We start from the raw sequence: 16462 nt of genomic DNA, 5'->3' as shown, positions 1-16462 counted from the left end.
GTCTTTTAGAAAACACACGCCGCAAAACATCCTTATGGCACAGACGTTGCAGATCTGCAGTAATGACGTCAATTAACATCCCCAGTAGAATTGGTTTTTATTAATGCAATTTGTTGTCGCTTGCCTGCTCTTGATACCGCTAATTGCACACCAGGAAGCACAGCGTAAGTGCGTGTTTCTGTTTGCTGAGCGCACACACACCACAGATGTCCTGCAATAACCTGAGCACTTCCGACAGCGCTCCACCGCACACAGCCTGCATCCCCGCCTACCCTGCACGCACAAGCAGCCCTCTTGATTTACTCCTACGCACTTGGAAGACGTCAACATCTTCCTTCCCAACTCATTTCCTGGACTCCCACTCACCCCCTCCTCTCCCTCTCTCACGCTCCCTTCTCTTCCTCCAGGGACTTACCTGTCCCATTGTTGGAGGGCGACTGCTGTTTCCGGGGAGGCAGTGGAGGAGAGTCCTCCAGCCTGGTGTGGGGGGGGGGGGAAAGAGTTGTCAAGTGCATGTCTCAGGCAGTTTATGTTTTAGCATGTGGTGAGTTGTTGCATTGAATACATCTGCTGTGGGAGGAGTGAGATCGACACATAGAGGGGGTAGAGACAGACTGAGGAGAGACAACTTCAGTCTCAATGAAGTCAGTAACCTCACTGGTACAATCACTGGTGCCAACAAAAACAGAACATTCTGGGATGATATGAAAACAAAGAGTGAGATAAAAAGAGCCCCAGATTACACATTAGCTTTACTCTTCTATTTGATCTGAACCAAGCCAAGTCTACGCATGTGTATGAAATCAAGCAAAAAAAAAAAAGATGAATGATCAGTTGTGCTGCCGTAAATAAATAGGCGTAATAAAAAGAAAAAAATCAATCAAATGATGAAACAGCATTCCAAGAGGTTATTGGCTTTGGCAAGGTCGTTGCCCTTTCATCTTTCATCTTTAATAGTTTAATGGTCGTCACATGTCATGCTAATGGCCAATAAACGCTTGCTCGAAAAAGAAATACCATGTTGATTAAAAAAAATGTATATATTGTGTTGATAAAAAAAAGAAAAAAAAATTGTTTCATATTCGATGGTTTATTAATTTGCTAATCATTTCCTGGTAAGTTTGTGTGAAATAACATAAAGTCTGTTGACTGATGCTCGTCAGTAGACACAAATTTCCCCTTTTTTGCATGTACAGGTAACTTGCTTGCCTGATATCAGAAAGAATTCCAACTCGTTACATTCCGTTCCCCTCTCCAGTCTGACATTGCTCCACTCAAACCAATTTCCAGTGGGTGTGTGTGTGTGTGTGTGTGTGGTGAAACCAGAGTGTTTTCATTTTGGCCACCAAGCTCTACTGCCTTGCTCGAGAACACTTTGATGCCAGCCACAGCAAGAGAGCACCTACAGTACTCGTCTCCACTGGATACTGCTGATAAAGGATTACCTGGAGAAAACTCCCAGGTCAGGGTGCATTAGTTTACCTCTTTCTGTGCCGTTAATCACCCGGAGAGAGCACCAGTGGAATTTCCCCATTGGCCGGCGCAGAAGCATCATCTGATCTCTCACACAGACTCAAGAGGCCTACATACACACCCTGGGTTTAAGGGTTGCTCACTCGGTGCCAAGATGTGCAGGCTTTCCCTGACACCAGCAGGGCTACTGTGTCACAGTGTGCACTTGGCGACACGGAGAGGCGCATGACTCGTTTCTGTTCCGTTTTTTTCTCTCTCACCATCTCCCTCAAAGCACACAGCTCCTTATGGAATTCCCTGCCTACAGAGCTGCTGAGGCCTCTATTTATAATCACTCACGCATACAACTTGAACTCTGATAAACTCTGCTGAGCTGTTAATGTTAAGTGCAGTGTCACCGTTTCCAGTCGCTCCCTCACTATCACTTCCCCGTGCTCATCTCCCGACGCCGACTCCGCTCGCTCGACTCCGCTCGCTGTCCTTTTTTTTTTTTTTTTTAGTCTCACCTGGTCTTGAGCACCTCGTTCATCTTCTGCTCCAGGTCTATCCTCTTGCTTCGCTCTCTGTCCAGCTCCTGCCGCAGAGAGTCCACGTTGGTCTCTTCCCGCAGCTTCCGCAGCTCCTCCTCTGGAAGACACACAACGCGAAACGCTGGAGATCAGCATCACGCATTTTTCACATGTGTCCACAATAATTCAAACACTATGTGGAAGATGTCATGCAGCATGTCAGATACACGACCCACAGATAATCTGATCAATAAAACAATACAATTATTTTAAGTGGAATCAAGTTTGAAGTCATATAACTGGAGACACAAAAAAATCCTCCACTCCATCACCTTCACGCCCCCCCCCCCCCCCCCCCCCCACTCCTCGTCTCTCAGCATGAAGTGGGTTCAGGTATCAGGGCTTTCTAAGCTGACTAAAGGGACACATGAATATTGGAGGAGATGAAGCAATAAAAAAAAAAGAATTTTTAAAGTGTGTGCACATGAAGAGGTACAAATGAATGAAGACCTGCATACATGTATGTACCCAAAGAATGAGGAGCAACACAAAAGCACATCCTCGAAAAACAGACCTCTTGACTTCCTTACAAACAGAACTTGTGTGGTACCACTTTAACAGATCTGTTTTCACAACAGACAGGCTAGTACAAGCACAGGTGTAACTAGAACTGGCTCACCTGGATGCAATGGAGCCATCATTCATGTTATTATTTACAACCGTGCTTTCGCTGCTTTCGTCTGCCGTGAAAAGGGTCGAATGGAAACGGCATCATCTGGGATTTATAGGAAATTGTGCCGAGCGACAACACCATATGGTATTGATAAAAGAAGCACAAGCACACTGCCGCAGAACACTTCAGATCAATACCTGCAACACGTGAAGCATGACCTAAACCAGCAGTACCCTCCTTCTTCGAAGGGACCAAACTGACAGTGAGGAACGTGATGAAAGCAGGGTTACGCAGCCTCTGCAAAGGAAGATGCATGTCCCCCTGAGATCATTTCATCACACAGACAGCAGGGGATTCATATATCAAGAACGCAGCTGCCAGTTTCTCTTTCTCATCACCTAATCCCATAACTCACTCATCCTTTATCTCTTCCCGTTAGCGCTAATAAAACATTCAGTGGCAGCGCCTCCCGCAGCTGAAGCGTCGGCAAACAACACAGTGTGCTCTCGCGGAGAAAACATACACTGGATTTCCCCGACGCCAGCTCCGTTTGTCCGTCTGCTAACATAGGAATGTGTTTATGGTACGGTGTGTGTGTGTGTGTGTGTGTGTAAACAAGACACAGAGAGCCGGTGCGTAAGCGAGAGGCCGGCCGAAGGTTGCTAAGCAGCTTAGCACTGCCTATGTTGCCCTGTGCCAGGTTCTCCACTGTCAACCGTAAAACCTCTCAGACAAATGACTAACCGCGGCAGCAATGCACCGTGGGTAGTGTAGGCAGAACTAGATCAGTGGTTTATTCTGCACTGCACGCAGACGCAAAGTATTGTGGCAAGTGAAGGGTGACAGGAATATTGTCCGTCAGTAATCTTCTGCTAAACGCTCCACTATATTCAACAGCCGGCAGCTAACTTCTTTTATTTGGTGCCGGGTCTATCACAGCTGAAAACAGCTGCCTCGGCAGATGGGAACACGGTGGTTGAAAGTAGCGAGACTGAAGCAAAAACGGTAAAGTTGTGGCCCATGAAAGCAAAACAATGATCCTAAAATACGCAATAACTCTCCCGAGGCTGAAGCTCACCGCAGAGTCGGGGGATTATTCCCTATGGGGGGCCGTCAGTACAGCGACCCCTTTCACATTGCATAATCATCATGTTGTCCATTGTTGATGTACAGACATTGATCGGTGCAGGTTCAGTTACTTCGGTCTCTGGTTGACAGACACAGCAGATTAATCACGCTACAAACACTCATTTTAGATGTGTTGTGATACAATGACTGTATTTTAGTGCTGCTCTAAATAGTGACTAGGTGCACTATACTCATACTTCCGCCCCCCCCCCATACTGTATGCTCTCCTTCCCTTCACCTTGTGCAATTATTTCTATGTATACACATCTCCTTCGTCCTTTCTCCTCCCCTTTCCTCTCCATACTTTCCTTCCTTCCAAACTGACCAATTCCTTCCAAAACGCCAGAGACGCCTCAGTCCATACCGCTGTGTTTGATGCGTCACACAGCACGAGCGTGACACAATATGCTTTGTGTGTCAGACACACACCGATAGAGTACAATCGTTTTCCTGTCGCACAGAGGCCCTCTCCATCAGATGGCATGTTAATAATACTGTCAACATGCCTGCTCGCCTTCTAAAATTGGATTGCCAACATCTATATACAAATCTTCATCTTGGGTTAACCCTATCACGGGGTCTCAGGATCACAGACCCTGTGATGTGAGATTTTGAAAGTTGTTGAGCATTGCACGTCATCATCCATGTTTTCTTGAACCATCTAGACACAGACAACATCCTCAGTGCCCTGGTTTTACCGCTCAGCTGAGGGGGGCTGCAGTTTCTATGACCGGGATTCACCACTGTGGCAGATTTCTAGTTGGACAAACAACATAGTTGAAATTCCGGATTTTGGCGCTGACACACTTACTGACGTTGAGGTTACTTTTGTGGCTTTTCATCTTATCGACAGCTCCGCTGTAAAGCAGCTGAAAGCTGTCAAAGGTGAAGTCCTCCATCCTTCACAAAGCCATCCGTCTCTGCAGCCGGCCAGTCCCCGGTACGCTTGTGCACGAACGGGACGGCAGGGTGGCCACCTTGGCTCTCTCTTGAAATTCAGCCATGGCTACAGGTTCCCCTGGTCCGGTCCAGCTTGTTTAGCAACCCCTCTGCCACCTGATGACCTCAAACCTCTTTAAAAAAACCACCAAACCTGACAACTCGGGATGTCCCATCCAGAGAGAAAGCCGAGGCCAAGGACACGTTCCACTACGCAAGAGACTGATGGTCAGCTGGTCCGAGAGCGTTCGGCAACCGGTAAAAAGAGAAGCAGGGCAGCTGAGGTAGGGAGAGGTGGGGCTTTGCTGGGTGGCCAGCAGACTAAGAGGGCCTGGAATCTGAGATTCCTGAACCCACCGGAGCTGTCGGACACTCGCACATCATGCGTGTTCGAGTGTCAGCCCGGTTTGATCGGAGTGGCTGTGCACATGCGTTACGAGTTTGTTGCGACTCGGCTTGTGCGCGTTTGTCTGAAAGAGTGTTGGTGTGTGCGTGAGTACTGTAAATACACAAGGGGAACGAATCGCTTTATATCCAAGCAGGCAAAAGTTTGTAAGACCTCAAAAGGAAAAGTACTGTGCGAGTCGCTCAATCCAGGCCAGAGACAATGGCTCCTTTCATTAAAAGGAAGGGGGGGGGGGGGGGGTTCAGCGAAAGAGAGAGAGGGGGGGGGGATCAGCTGCTTCACATTGGCCTCTCATTGTTCCCATTCTCTACAGTGTTTACCACAACACTGGTTGAGTTGAGCGTAAAAAGGAAGGTTGCGTTTCGGGGCCTCCAGCCGATCGGCAGATGTTAACACAAGACACCAAGGAGAGAGGAAAGATAAGGAGAGGAAACAGTATTAAGTTGTGGAGAGTTTGAGAGAGGCCAACATGTAATTGGTAATAAGGAGACATGTATATCTCTCTGTGTAACCCAGAAAACAACATGTTCAGTGAGACGTTCAGTTTTGGGGCTCTCTAAAAGTGAATTATAGTCACGCAAAGATATTAGGAATAGATATTCATAATTTATTAAAAGAATATTTATTTTCTTCTCCATTTAGTATTATCCTGTAGTTCAGGTTGTACTTGGAGCGAACAAAGAGCCACTTTTGTATTGTATCTTGTTTAAATCGGCTTTCCTCGCTGTGGCCTCGATACCTCCAGGTGATGTGGAGTTCAGCTCACCTTCCTCTCCAACATTATGTTGACTTCATGGCTACACATTTTAAAACTCGACAGTCCTCCCTGATCCAACAACAACACTCCTTTCTGTTGATACACGTGTTTCCCGTGCATGCTCACATATTTAACACAGAAATGATCTAGATACACAATGTTGTACACACACGACTAAATAAAACCGTTTAAACTGGGACACAGACTAGAGTACAGTGAGAGGAACTGAGAAATCTGCGCCGGCTGTGTATAGACACCGAGGTACCATGAATTACAGGTCCATTCAGCGTGACATTTTTCCTGCCAAACTCAAAACATCTCAACTATAGAAAACGTTATTCATTATCATGCAGCGTGTCTCGCAGCTGTCTTAGACGGCGAATGAATCATCATCAGTGTGGACGTGTAATCGGTAATGAGGCCCGCAGAACACTCAATCACTCGCATAATTATCTCCAAGAATATAAAACCAAGACTTTTCAATTACGTCCATGTTTCTGTCGTGTACCACCCCAATAGATACTAAAAAGACACACAATATGCCCGACAATTACTGAAATCCATTTCGGAGGTATTTTACTCCCAAATGAATATTTTAATAAGCTTTCAACAAGTGTGCATGTTCCGTTTTGCCTTCAAAGACAAAACACAGGACTATACAGCGCTGTCATCCGTATGTATTTTACACAAAGACTCAAGAAGGAACCTCTAATAGAAATGTAACTGGCAACTTCTCGGCCATTTTTGGTGTTTGGGATGTCTTATGCAGACAAAAAAAAACTAAAAACGGCAGACGATATTGCATGATAGAAAGAGCTTTCCAGGGCAGGAATCACTTCGTTAAGTATGTATCAGATTCTGGTATCAACCGTTTCTACAATTTAACAAACACACATTACAAAAAGCGATATCTCCTCTCCCCAAAAGACTAAGTGCTAATATATAAATTACATATTCACTGTAAATTTAAAAACTTGAATTGTTGGTAAGTTCTCTCAAATTTAAAGCCGGAGTAACTTCGCCAAGACACGTCTAGAGGAACGACTGCAGAACAGTGGGAGCTGGCTTTTCAGCTCGCCGTTACTCCAGCAGCTAAAAGGCTCTACACAACCACACCGGTGTTTCAGTTACTGACCAATTGCTCTTAGCGCAGGTGTGAATTATACAATTCATGATGGCTGAATTCCATTCAGCGGCTTCCGGGCCCAGGGCTGCGATGAAACAGTCAAATAAAAATGACGTTCTGTGTGTTTCCTTGACCTCGATGGAAGAGATCATGAGGTCGTTCTTCACGTCAAAGAAAGACGTGAAGAAGAATTCACAAGGAGTAAGGAACAGACAACGAAGGGAATCTTGCTGCATTTGACGTGGTTCTGCCGTGTCGCTTTAAATGTGGCCACAAGGAATTGTGGGACAGAATTATCTCCATCCCTTTCATAAAGGAAGGACCAGTGTATCCTATGATAAAGGAAATAAGAAAGGAAGCATTGAAGAACCTTTCCTTTGCATTTAGAGAATTCAAGCATCTCCTATAGCGGCTGTCATTTCGGCATTTATACACTCGGGCAGGAACCTCCCTCAGACTATTCAACAGCAGCTCTGGTGTGACGCCTCGCTGTCATGGCTTTCTGGCAGGTGACAGCTGAAGAGATCTGATCCATTGTTAATATTTGAAGTAACACCTGTGCTTTCCCTGTATTGACAGGACACACTGTGAAATGAACTGTGAAAGGAACAGTTCTAATCTCAATGAACTAATAAGAATGATGGCGGTGTCTGAATCAGGTCTAATCAGGCAACATGAGAGAAAACACGTGTGTGGGTGGACTGTGGGAATTAAAAACTGACATCTCTGGATTCTTAATATCCATTATTTTTCTAAAGACCTGTCAGTGGGGGATAAAACACTTTGATGACTGTTTGATGTACGCAACTGGGACGTACTTGTTCTTCCGTGTGGTTTCCCCAACATAAATATTGAGACTAAGGGCTGGGGTACCAGGGTTCTTCATTTCTTTACCTGACCTTTAGGTTCAAACATATGGTTTGGATCAGTTAACATCAAATGTATGGATGGGGTGCCAGACAATAATGTACGTGTCTCAAACCCCACCTGTGTGTAGACGGAGAGATATAAAGAACACGGAACTTTTTAGTTCAGTTGAAGAAATCCTGCAGCCTAGCAAGTTGTAATTTTCCTCCCATGATTCATTTCCAAGAAAGAATTCTGAAAAGTTGATCTTCGACTCCAACCTCATCTGTGACCAGTCTCTTCAAAGAACCACAGCAGCCTTCATGTGGTGCCTCTCTGCCCAGTGCGAAGTGGGACAGCAGCCAGGTCACTGTTGTTGATCAGCGAGTCACTGGAGTGCACAAAGCCTGGCCAGTGACCTTCAATACGCAACCTCAAACAGGACAGTGCGTCTCTCCATCACCCCCCCCCCACACACACACACACAATGGCAGCAGGACCTGTGTATTACACAGTGCAATGGGAGAATATTGAAAGACTGCAAACACACACACACACACACACACACACTTTAACCTGCCAGGTCCAGGATGGACATCGATCTTGCACATATTCACATATTCTATCGGCTCAGGCTAAAAAAGCAGGGATCGTTGTGATGCAAAAACAGCGAGATAAAAAGCTGGAGACATCAACAAGCAGAGGATAAAAAAAAGTAGGCAGAAGAGGAAAGCACCGAGAGGACAGAAGGGCAAAGAAAAGACGGTGACGTCGGGAGGTTGCAGTGAAAAGGGAAAGCGAACTAAGCAGAGACGGAGAGCGGGAGCAATAAAAGCTCTGCACATTAAGTCTGTCCTTATAATTGCACAGGGTGATTTCCACCGGCACCAGCTTCTGCCATTTTATCACCGGCAGGAGGGTCGGTTCATCTCAGCGCCGTCACCCACGAGACATATTCCGGTTGATGTATCCCTCTGTTTTTACATCTATTACCATAATAATCATAGAACTACCACAAGGTTGTCATTCAAGGCGACCGTGTTCTCAGAGTTCTTATTGAGAGTACGCGGAGAAACACAGAAACATACATTCATATATTCCAACATTGGTCATTTTAGATACACACATACGCACTAGAAGCAGTTTTATGCGAAAACATCTGCAAAAGCAGCCAGCACAGAGAACATCTTCGCGAGGATAATCCGCAGACCTCACTGTGGACAGTTTATCAGGAGCTGCACTCCTTTCTGTGGATTATCCTGCACATGGAACCACAACGTCTCTGAAACACACCGTTCGGTTGGACAGATGCATTTCTCTCATGCTTTGCACCACAAAAAAAGAAAAAGAAAATAGCACATTCATTGTAAGGCTGACTCGAAAACTTCCTCGTTTCGACTGTTGCCATGGTAATGAACATCCAAAACAGTATTCGCTTGAATTTTGTATGACTTTTATTATTATTAGACCACGCGTTACCCCAGAATGAATTTTGCTATTTGAGATTTAAAAAAGGAAAAACTCTTGAAGTATGATTTTTTTCGATCCTTTCTCATTAGACAATAACAGCAAAGAAACGTATAAATAAAGGGAAAGTACAGACGGACTTAAGAGACCACAGCACCACTTCACTTGGTCAATGTGGAAAGAGGTGAATACACATATTTCAGCATTTATTAAATGATGGAGAGCACACTGCTGGCCCTTTAAACTAATCAGATTAGTCCGTTGTGGGGTGTGTGTGTGTGTGTGCATACGCGCAAACATAAAGGAGAAGAGAGAAAGGAAGGAGGATAATAGATGAGAGGAAGGACTTGAATGAGGCCCGGGAGAGGAGAGAGAGAGAAAGGAGGAGAGAGAAAGGAGGAGAACTGGGAGGAAACACAGGCGGAATACAGCGGAAGGCCATCACAACCTCTACTGCGTGCATGCTCTTAAAATATGTTTTACATTTTTATTATTTCTTATTTAATTTTTTTCTGTGTATGCAATTTATTGACCCTAGGGTCACATTGTGTTTTTTATGCTTTTAAATGTCTGCTCTGTTAAGCACTTTGTGATGTTATGTCTGTGAAAAGCGCTCTATGAATAAATTTCATTCATGTGTGTCTCCTCCTATGTGATCTCGCGTTCGGAAACATAGTTACAAATTAACCAATTAAGTGCCCTAAGAATAGCACTGGTAAATCACAATAAATGCCAAGGGGGAAAGGCATGGGTCATTGTATCTCCACACACACACACACACACGCACGCACGCACGCACGCACGCACGCACGCACGCACGCACGCACACACACACACAGTGAAGGAAAGGAGACAATATACTTAAGCAGTGTTTAGTTGTAGCATACAGCGTGGGCCCCGGCTGTATTTTAGGCAGCAGGGAGGGAAACACGTCAGCGTGAGAGGGAGGGCACACGCCTATGCTCAGTTCACTCTGACTGTGAAAGAGATCCATGAAGCCCAAATTGTTTCTTGGGTTAAATGCTGATGCACCATGAAAGGGGGAAGAAAAAGAAGCACAAACCAACACATACTTCAGGTTTTGAGTGAGTTTTAGTTACGGTTTCTTATCATGCCATTATAGTCATTTTTTCCTTTGGGAAAAGTTCTTATCTTCTCAGTGGAAAAAATAACAAAACACTGAGCTTTAAACTGAACTGAAAGATAAAATGAACCCTGAGGAGGCGAGAAGATTTGTGGAACTAATTCATATTTTGGGCGTTGAGCTACAGGTCTCATCGAGAGCACGCAAGATGTGCTGGCTGTTGACAAAAGTGACATTCAATTATGAAATTGTCTTTATATGAGAGGTATTGACTGACTATTGAGTGGCGGACCCCTCCACTAACAATGAAACCTGCTATATATAGCAGGTTTCATCGTTAGTGGAGGGGTCCGACACTCACGCTGTATTTTAACTTGCCTACCTACACACTCGGGATTTACAGGAAATGATGCATGCATGTAATCAGGCATTACCGTTTACAGCTTTCTTTAGTTACTTCCAATGCAAATCCAGCACTTCATACACATTACATGCTTTACAACTGGCAAAGCACGAGGTGGCTACGCAATGCATTTGTCGCAGAGGTTCTGGGAGCTGTAGTATCAAACTGCAGTAAGTATTACAATCAGTGTTGCCAAATCAACCAGGGCACAATTCTTACGGATTATGACTTTAAATTATTGCATTTCTAAAATCGAAATCCTTTCAATGTGCAACCAATAGCTAGTCTTCTGACAGTACGTGATGTTGTTTTCCTATATTATGCCCCAGAAAAGCCATTACATCACATAAACCCATAACGTGTCGCTACAAGGAATCTTTTGTTTCACCCCCGTTAATCTCATCAGCTCTAACACACGACAAACTGCATATAAGCATACGAGTCGCGAATCATCGGTTCTCGCCACGTAACTGAGAATATGATGAACGCACACTTGTGTAGGTCCTTCTATAGCAGCCTATACATACTGTGCGAGGAACCACACACCCGCTCAACAGCACATTGTTTAGAGTGCGATGACTAGACAAAGCACAGGAAAGCAGAGTAGAGTGCAAAGGAAAATAGTAGAAATGGAATCCACAATAACTCAAGTACAGGACAGAGCGCTCAGGACTCCATTAGGTGCTGATGGACGGCCGCGCTTCAGTTACACCGTCCAGAGGGAGGACGAGAGGTGAAGAGTAGGGGTGGGAATCTCTCTGCACCTCACGATGAGATTATAAAACGATCATCGATTCATCTTGATGCATCAAAATGTTTCAATACATGATTTTTGTTGGACTGCTCTTTTTAAAACACTGCATACTTGTAATGATTAAAGATTAAAAAAAGATGAATTTACATCCATTATCTTTTATTAATTCAATTTGACGAACAAATAGAAGAGACTCATCAACTGGAGGGTTACAAAGAGAACCAAGAAGAAAATGAATTAAATTGGGCCTGTAGCAGCATCCTCGCAGTGAAAACACAGAATCCAGCACGTTCTGAGTCCTGTGACATAACAAGCTGCCCTTATTCACAAATGGATAATACAGACTTCCCTTCTAACAAATCCCCTTGTTAAAGGCAACGAGCATTAACGCATACGTTAGCTTTTAAGCCGGGGGCTGCCGGTCAAAACTCTGCCAGCATTGTTCCTACTTTACAATGTAAACAAGGTGCACGTGTATTACGCCTGTTGCGTTCAATTTGTGATTGTTGAGTTTTCTGCATCGAGTCATAATCGTTCAAGAGACAATCACGATGCATCTGAGAATCGTTTTTTCCCCCCACCACCCCTAGTTAAGAGGCTTGAGAGCAACGGATAACCACAAAGTGAGAGGATGAGGGAGAAGCAGCAGAACGGAGAGAATAAAAACACGAAACACTTGATGTAAATATTTCCTAGGGGTACTATTGCCCTTTCCAATCAGCACCACAAGGCAACATGCATGAAGGTTCCTCTCCTTCAGAGTCACCTTATCAAATGCCAAGTGGCTGCCATCTTAGGTGGAGCTAGGATTGTAGTTCAGTATTCACATCTTTGCGCTCATGACAGTGTCACAGCTGTTGTTACGTGCACGACGGGTTTGTCGGGGCTCGGAAGAATGTCGCGCTGCCGTGTCTGACACAGAGACAGCAGCATGAAGGGAAATCAAAAGCGCCATAAAAACGACGGCCAGGGGATGACAGGCAGAATCTGAAAGAGCAGCTCAGCCGGTTGGAGGGAAAAAGGCAGGGGGGGGAAGAAAGAAAGAAAAAGGGAGGAAATGAAAGTGCAAACAGGAAGGTAGAAAGGTCCGTGAAGGGTGAGCTAATTTAGCTCGCATCCTGACGGTGCGACAATGAATCGAGCCCTTTTAGCTGAGGCACAGGCATTATGAGAGAGGACATAGCCCGAGGTATTCTCTTTCACACACTCACTCACTCACACACACACACACACACACACACACACACACACTCTCCCCGTCTCTCACTCTCACTCTAATAGACACACATAGTCGAAAGGCAAAGAAGGGGGGGGGGGGGTAGAGGACAACCCGGAGCCCTCATCGGATACCAACAAGCGTGTACGGGTGTGTGAGCTGAGTGGGTGTGCTCAGCATCGTGCTGTTTGTCTCACATCAGGCTGCCTCCCCCTCTGTCTCCCTGCGATCACACATCCTCCCAGGCTTAGTTGTTTGGAACTACAGCATTCAGATACACAGTATATCCAGAACTGCTATAGATGCATCACATTACATTTTTATCTCACCCTAAAACTACACTGGAACAGCAGGAGATCAGTTTCGGACAATCATCTACAACAAACTGCACAATCAGCTATGAGGGTTGTTGTTAGTTTAAAAAGGTTTAAACATTAAGTTCGGATTTGTAATCCTGTTTGCGTCCACCTAATAAAAGTTCAATAATCACTCTTCTCTGAGCTCCGTTTTGGTCTCCACCATAGACTGTAAATAAGAAGAGGACGAAGTCGATGTGACATCACCCGTTGGTTTGTGGATTACGGTTTTGAGGCCTCGAGTTCGGCATTTTGGCCGTCTCTGCTTTTTTTTTTCAACCAGAAGTTACACGAGAGGGTGGAGCTGATTACAAGCAAACAAAGACATTTTTATGTGACTAAAAAGGTTACGATTAACTTTCATGAATTCAAAAAAAACTATAAGAAGGGATACAGCTGGAAGACATGAGGACAACGCTGTGGTAGCAATCAACTTTACTCGATATAGAACCAGAATTAACTAAATCAACATCATGCAGTGAGAGCCGATAACAACAGTGAAGTTTCTGTTTTTGGTGTTTTATGATGTGGCCTGCAACTCGATAGCAACACTCATGGACACTGTAGGTTGCAAAGTCACGGCCGGTATGAACAACAAATGACTGAACAGAAGGATTTATAGGGGAACTGAGGATACACTGCCCGGTGCATGGATGCGTCACCTCAGTGCCTCTCTGGTGTACCACGGCAAATCGATTAACATTAGCTCAGCAGCTGCTTGCCTCCATTATGCTTCCAGGGTAATTTCAGGGTTGCATACAGACATACAGCAACTGTTGTAACTGTCCATTCTGAATATCACATTAAGGAGTTTAATTATTACTTTGTGAGCTGATTTGATTCCCATCATCATTTCAAGTTGACTTGCTTCCGTGAAACTAGAGACAAGTTTGCCGTCACAGCGAGCAGGCTGCTCGGCTCATTGAAATGAAGAATAACAAACATCATAGGAAGCAGTGGAAACACGTACTGCTTTCAGATGCAACTGGGAATTACTTTTGCTTTCAAGTTGAGTTAGGCAACCCATTACTGCTTCTCGTAATAAGCACAACACATCGGGGTTATGGTGGACTGCCGGTCTTCACGAGGGAAGTTGCACACAGCAAGAGAGCAACGCACAAGACCAACCTCCTGCGAGACTGTGGCTGGCATCACAAGACGCTAACAGTTCGAAAGCAAACGCACACGACATCTACCGGAAGAGATACAGCACATCACACCCGTTTGCCAGACAATTTTCTTCCCAGAGCGACCTACGATGAATGCATTTAACCTCCGTAGGCACGAGAGAGAGAGACGTCATTAAGAGCTGTAAGTGCATCCCTCTCAAGGAGTCAACTCAGAGCGTGTTCATTGTTACAGTAAATTGATGAGACAGCAGTAAGTGCCAGCATTGCCGACAGTGTTGAGGAGAGATTTCAGCTAAACCAGAGCCTCTCGTCAAATAGAGGATGCTTCCTGCTCAAGTCACCACTCGGTAAACAATCACAAACGGGATCTCCACAACACAAGACAGTGAGCTCACACATTTTCCTTCAATCTGCTGTTTCTCTGCTCTTGATGCTGCAGACGATCTCACCGCCCACATACACTCTAGAACCATGAGCTGAACGCCACAAATACTGACAAGAGGGGATTCTGGGTGATGTAGGACCTATTTAATTACATACACACCGATTTCTTTCCCCCACACATACTCGTGGACACAATAGTCCCGTCTATTCTTCTTGTTGTCCTCGTCATGTCTTTGAACACTGAACAACAAAGAGAGTTAGGTCCAGGCGTTGTGGTGTGTGTGTGTGTGTACTCACGTAGGAAATGTTTCTCCAATAAGGCAATTTCCAGGTGACCTTTGACTTCATTGAGTCGGTCTGACTCAGACCTCTGGAAGTCCTGGATGGCCACTGCCATGGTGAGAGACCCCGAACCTGCCTGTGTACACACACACACACACACACACACACACACACACACACACACACACAGAAACAAAGAAGAAGAATAGCTTAACTTTTAGAATGGCTTGACAACAAAATACATAGCAGCAGGGATATCCCACATGATCTAACACATGCACACAGGCTAGCATGACTCACGCTAACGTTTCCTCTCCCGGTTTAAGTCCAGCTGGAGCGGGATAGGATGAGGGCGGAGAAAAAGAGGAGATTCCCCCTCTTCCGACTACGGCAACAATGATGACTCATGCACCCTTATGACTAAGGGCTTCAACCCTGAACGCACACAACTAGCCGCACATCATGTGTGTAGGAGGAGTGACTAACAAAGGATTGAGAGGTGGAGACAGTGTGAGCGAGGAGACAGCGTGAGGAAGGGAAAAAAAAGGAGAGAGTGGTTGTTAGAGGGAGAGGAAAGGAAAGAGCGAGAGACGGCTGAGCTTGCGGATGACTAGCACTGCAGGTGGAGAATCGCTGCTCGACTACAGCAAGGGTCCTTTAAAAGACTCCTGCTACACACACACACACACACACACACACACACACACACACTGCAGCAGCTTCCCGACAGCAACCAGCATGGTTTGTGTGTGCCTGCATAGACACACCGCAATGTCTTTAGCCGATGGGCTCTCTGCAAAGACAGAGCACGAGAGAGAGAGAGAGGGAGGGAGAGAGAGAGAGAAATGGAGGGAGGGAGGGCGAGATAGCACCAACTGACATTGACCTGAAAAAATGTGCTCTGGAAGAGAGCCAAAGCCCAACAAGATAAGCTGGTGGGGAGACATCGAGACAGAGATGGAGAGTGTGTAAAGAAGCACCTCAAAGAAGACAAACAAAAGCCTCTCCTGGAAGTGTGTCATGGAGAGGAAAAAAAGGCGGTCGACCGAAGGAGGGAAAGAGGGTGTGAGAATTGAAAAGGAGACAGGAGGATAGAGAGCAGACGGGGGGGGGGGGGGCATGGAGGAGATAAAAGCAGCGGATGGTGGGAGAGCGCTACGAGCGCTCAGATGCAATGCGCTTTGGTTTGAATTTTGTCAGCTTTGTTGTTTTGTTTTCAAAATGCAAATCTGGTTAAAAGCACAAGCACACCTTCATGTCGTTTAAAGCGGTCGTCAACTCTCAATCAGTACTTCCTGTTATTAAAAGTAGGTCAAGCCCCGACGTCACCCTGGACGATTATGGGCTGATTAATTCTATTCCACATGAACACTTTCAGCAATGTGTATGAAAAAGTACGAAAATATATATATTTTCTGAAATGTTTCACCGGATTGTGCTCATCCTTGCTTTTTACATTCGCGAATTCATTGAAAAACTTTAAAACAAACCCAAACTATTCCAACACTTCCGGAGACATCCAGATACTC

The 16462-nt window shown here is 45.3% G+C and overlaps 1 protein-coding gene across 1 annotated transcript in view; it reads right to left on the bottom strand.

Moving 5' to 3' along the window:
• Nucleotides 1–16462, bottom strand: part of gramd4a (GRAM domain containing 4a) — a 33103-nt gene that overhangs the window by 7388 nt on the left and 9253 nt on the right. The window contains exons 3-5 of the mRNA XM_079294185.1: nucleotides 14949–15069; nucleotides 1980–2100; nucleotides 416–477 (exon numbers count right to left, since the gene is read on the bottom strand). Of these exons, the coding sequence (XP_079150311.1) occupies nucleotides 416–477; nucleotides 1980–2100; nucleotides 14949–15069 (304 nt within the window). The remainder of the gene's footprint in view (nucleotides 1–415; nucleotides 478–1979; nucleotides 2101–14948; nucleotides 15070–16462) is intronic.

This window comes from Melanostigma gelatinosum (assembly GCF_949748355.1).
Source record: "Melanostigma gelatinosum genome assembly, chromosome: 22".
Classification (NCBI taxonomy): Eukaryota; Metazoa; Chordata; class Actinopteri; order Perciformes; family Zoarcidae; genus Melanostigma; species Melanostigma gelatinosum.
Note: the sequence above shows the minus strand (reverse complement) of the source record. Positions and strands in the feature narration are given on the sequence as shown.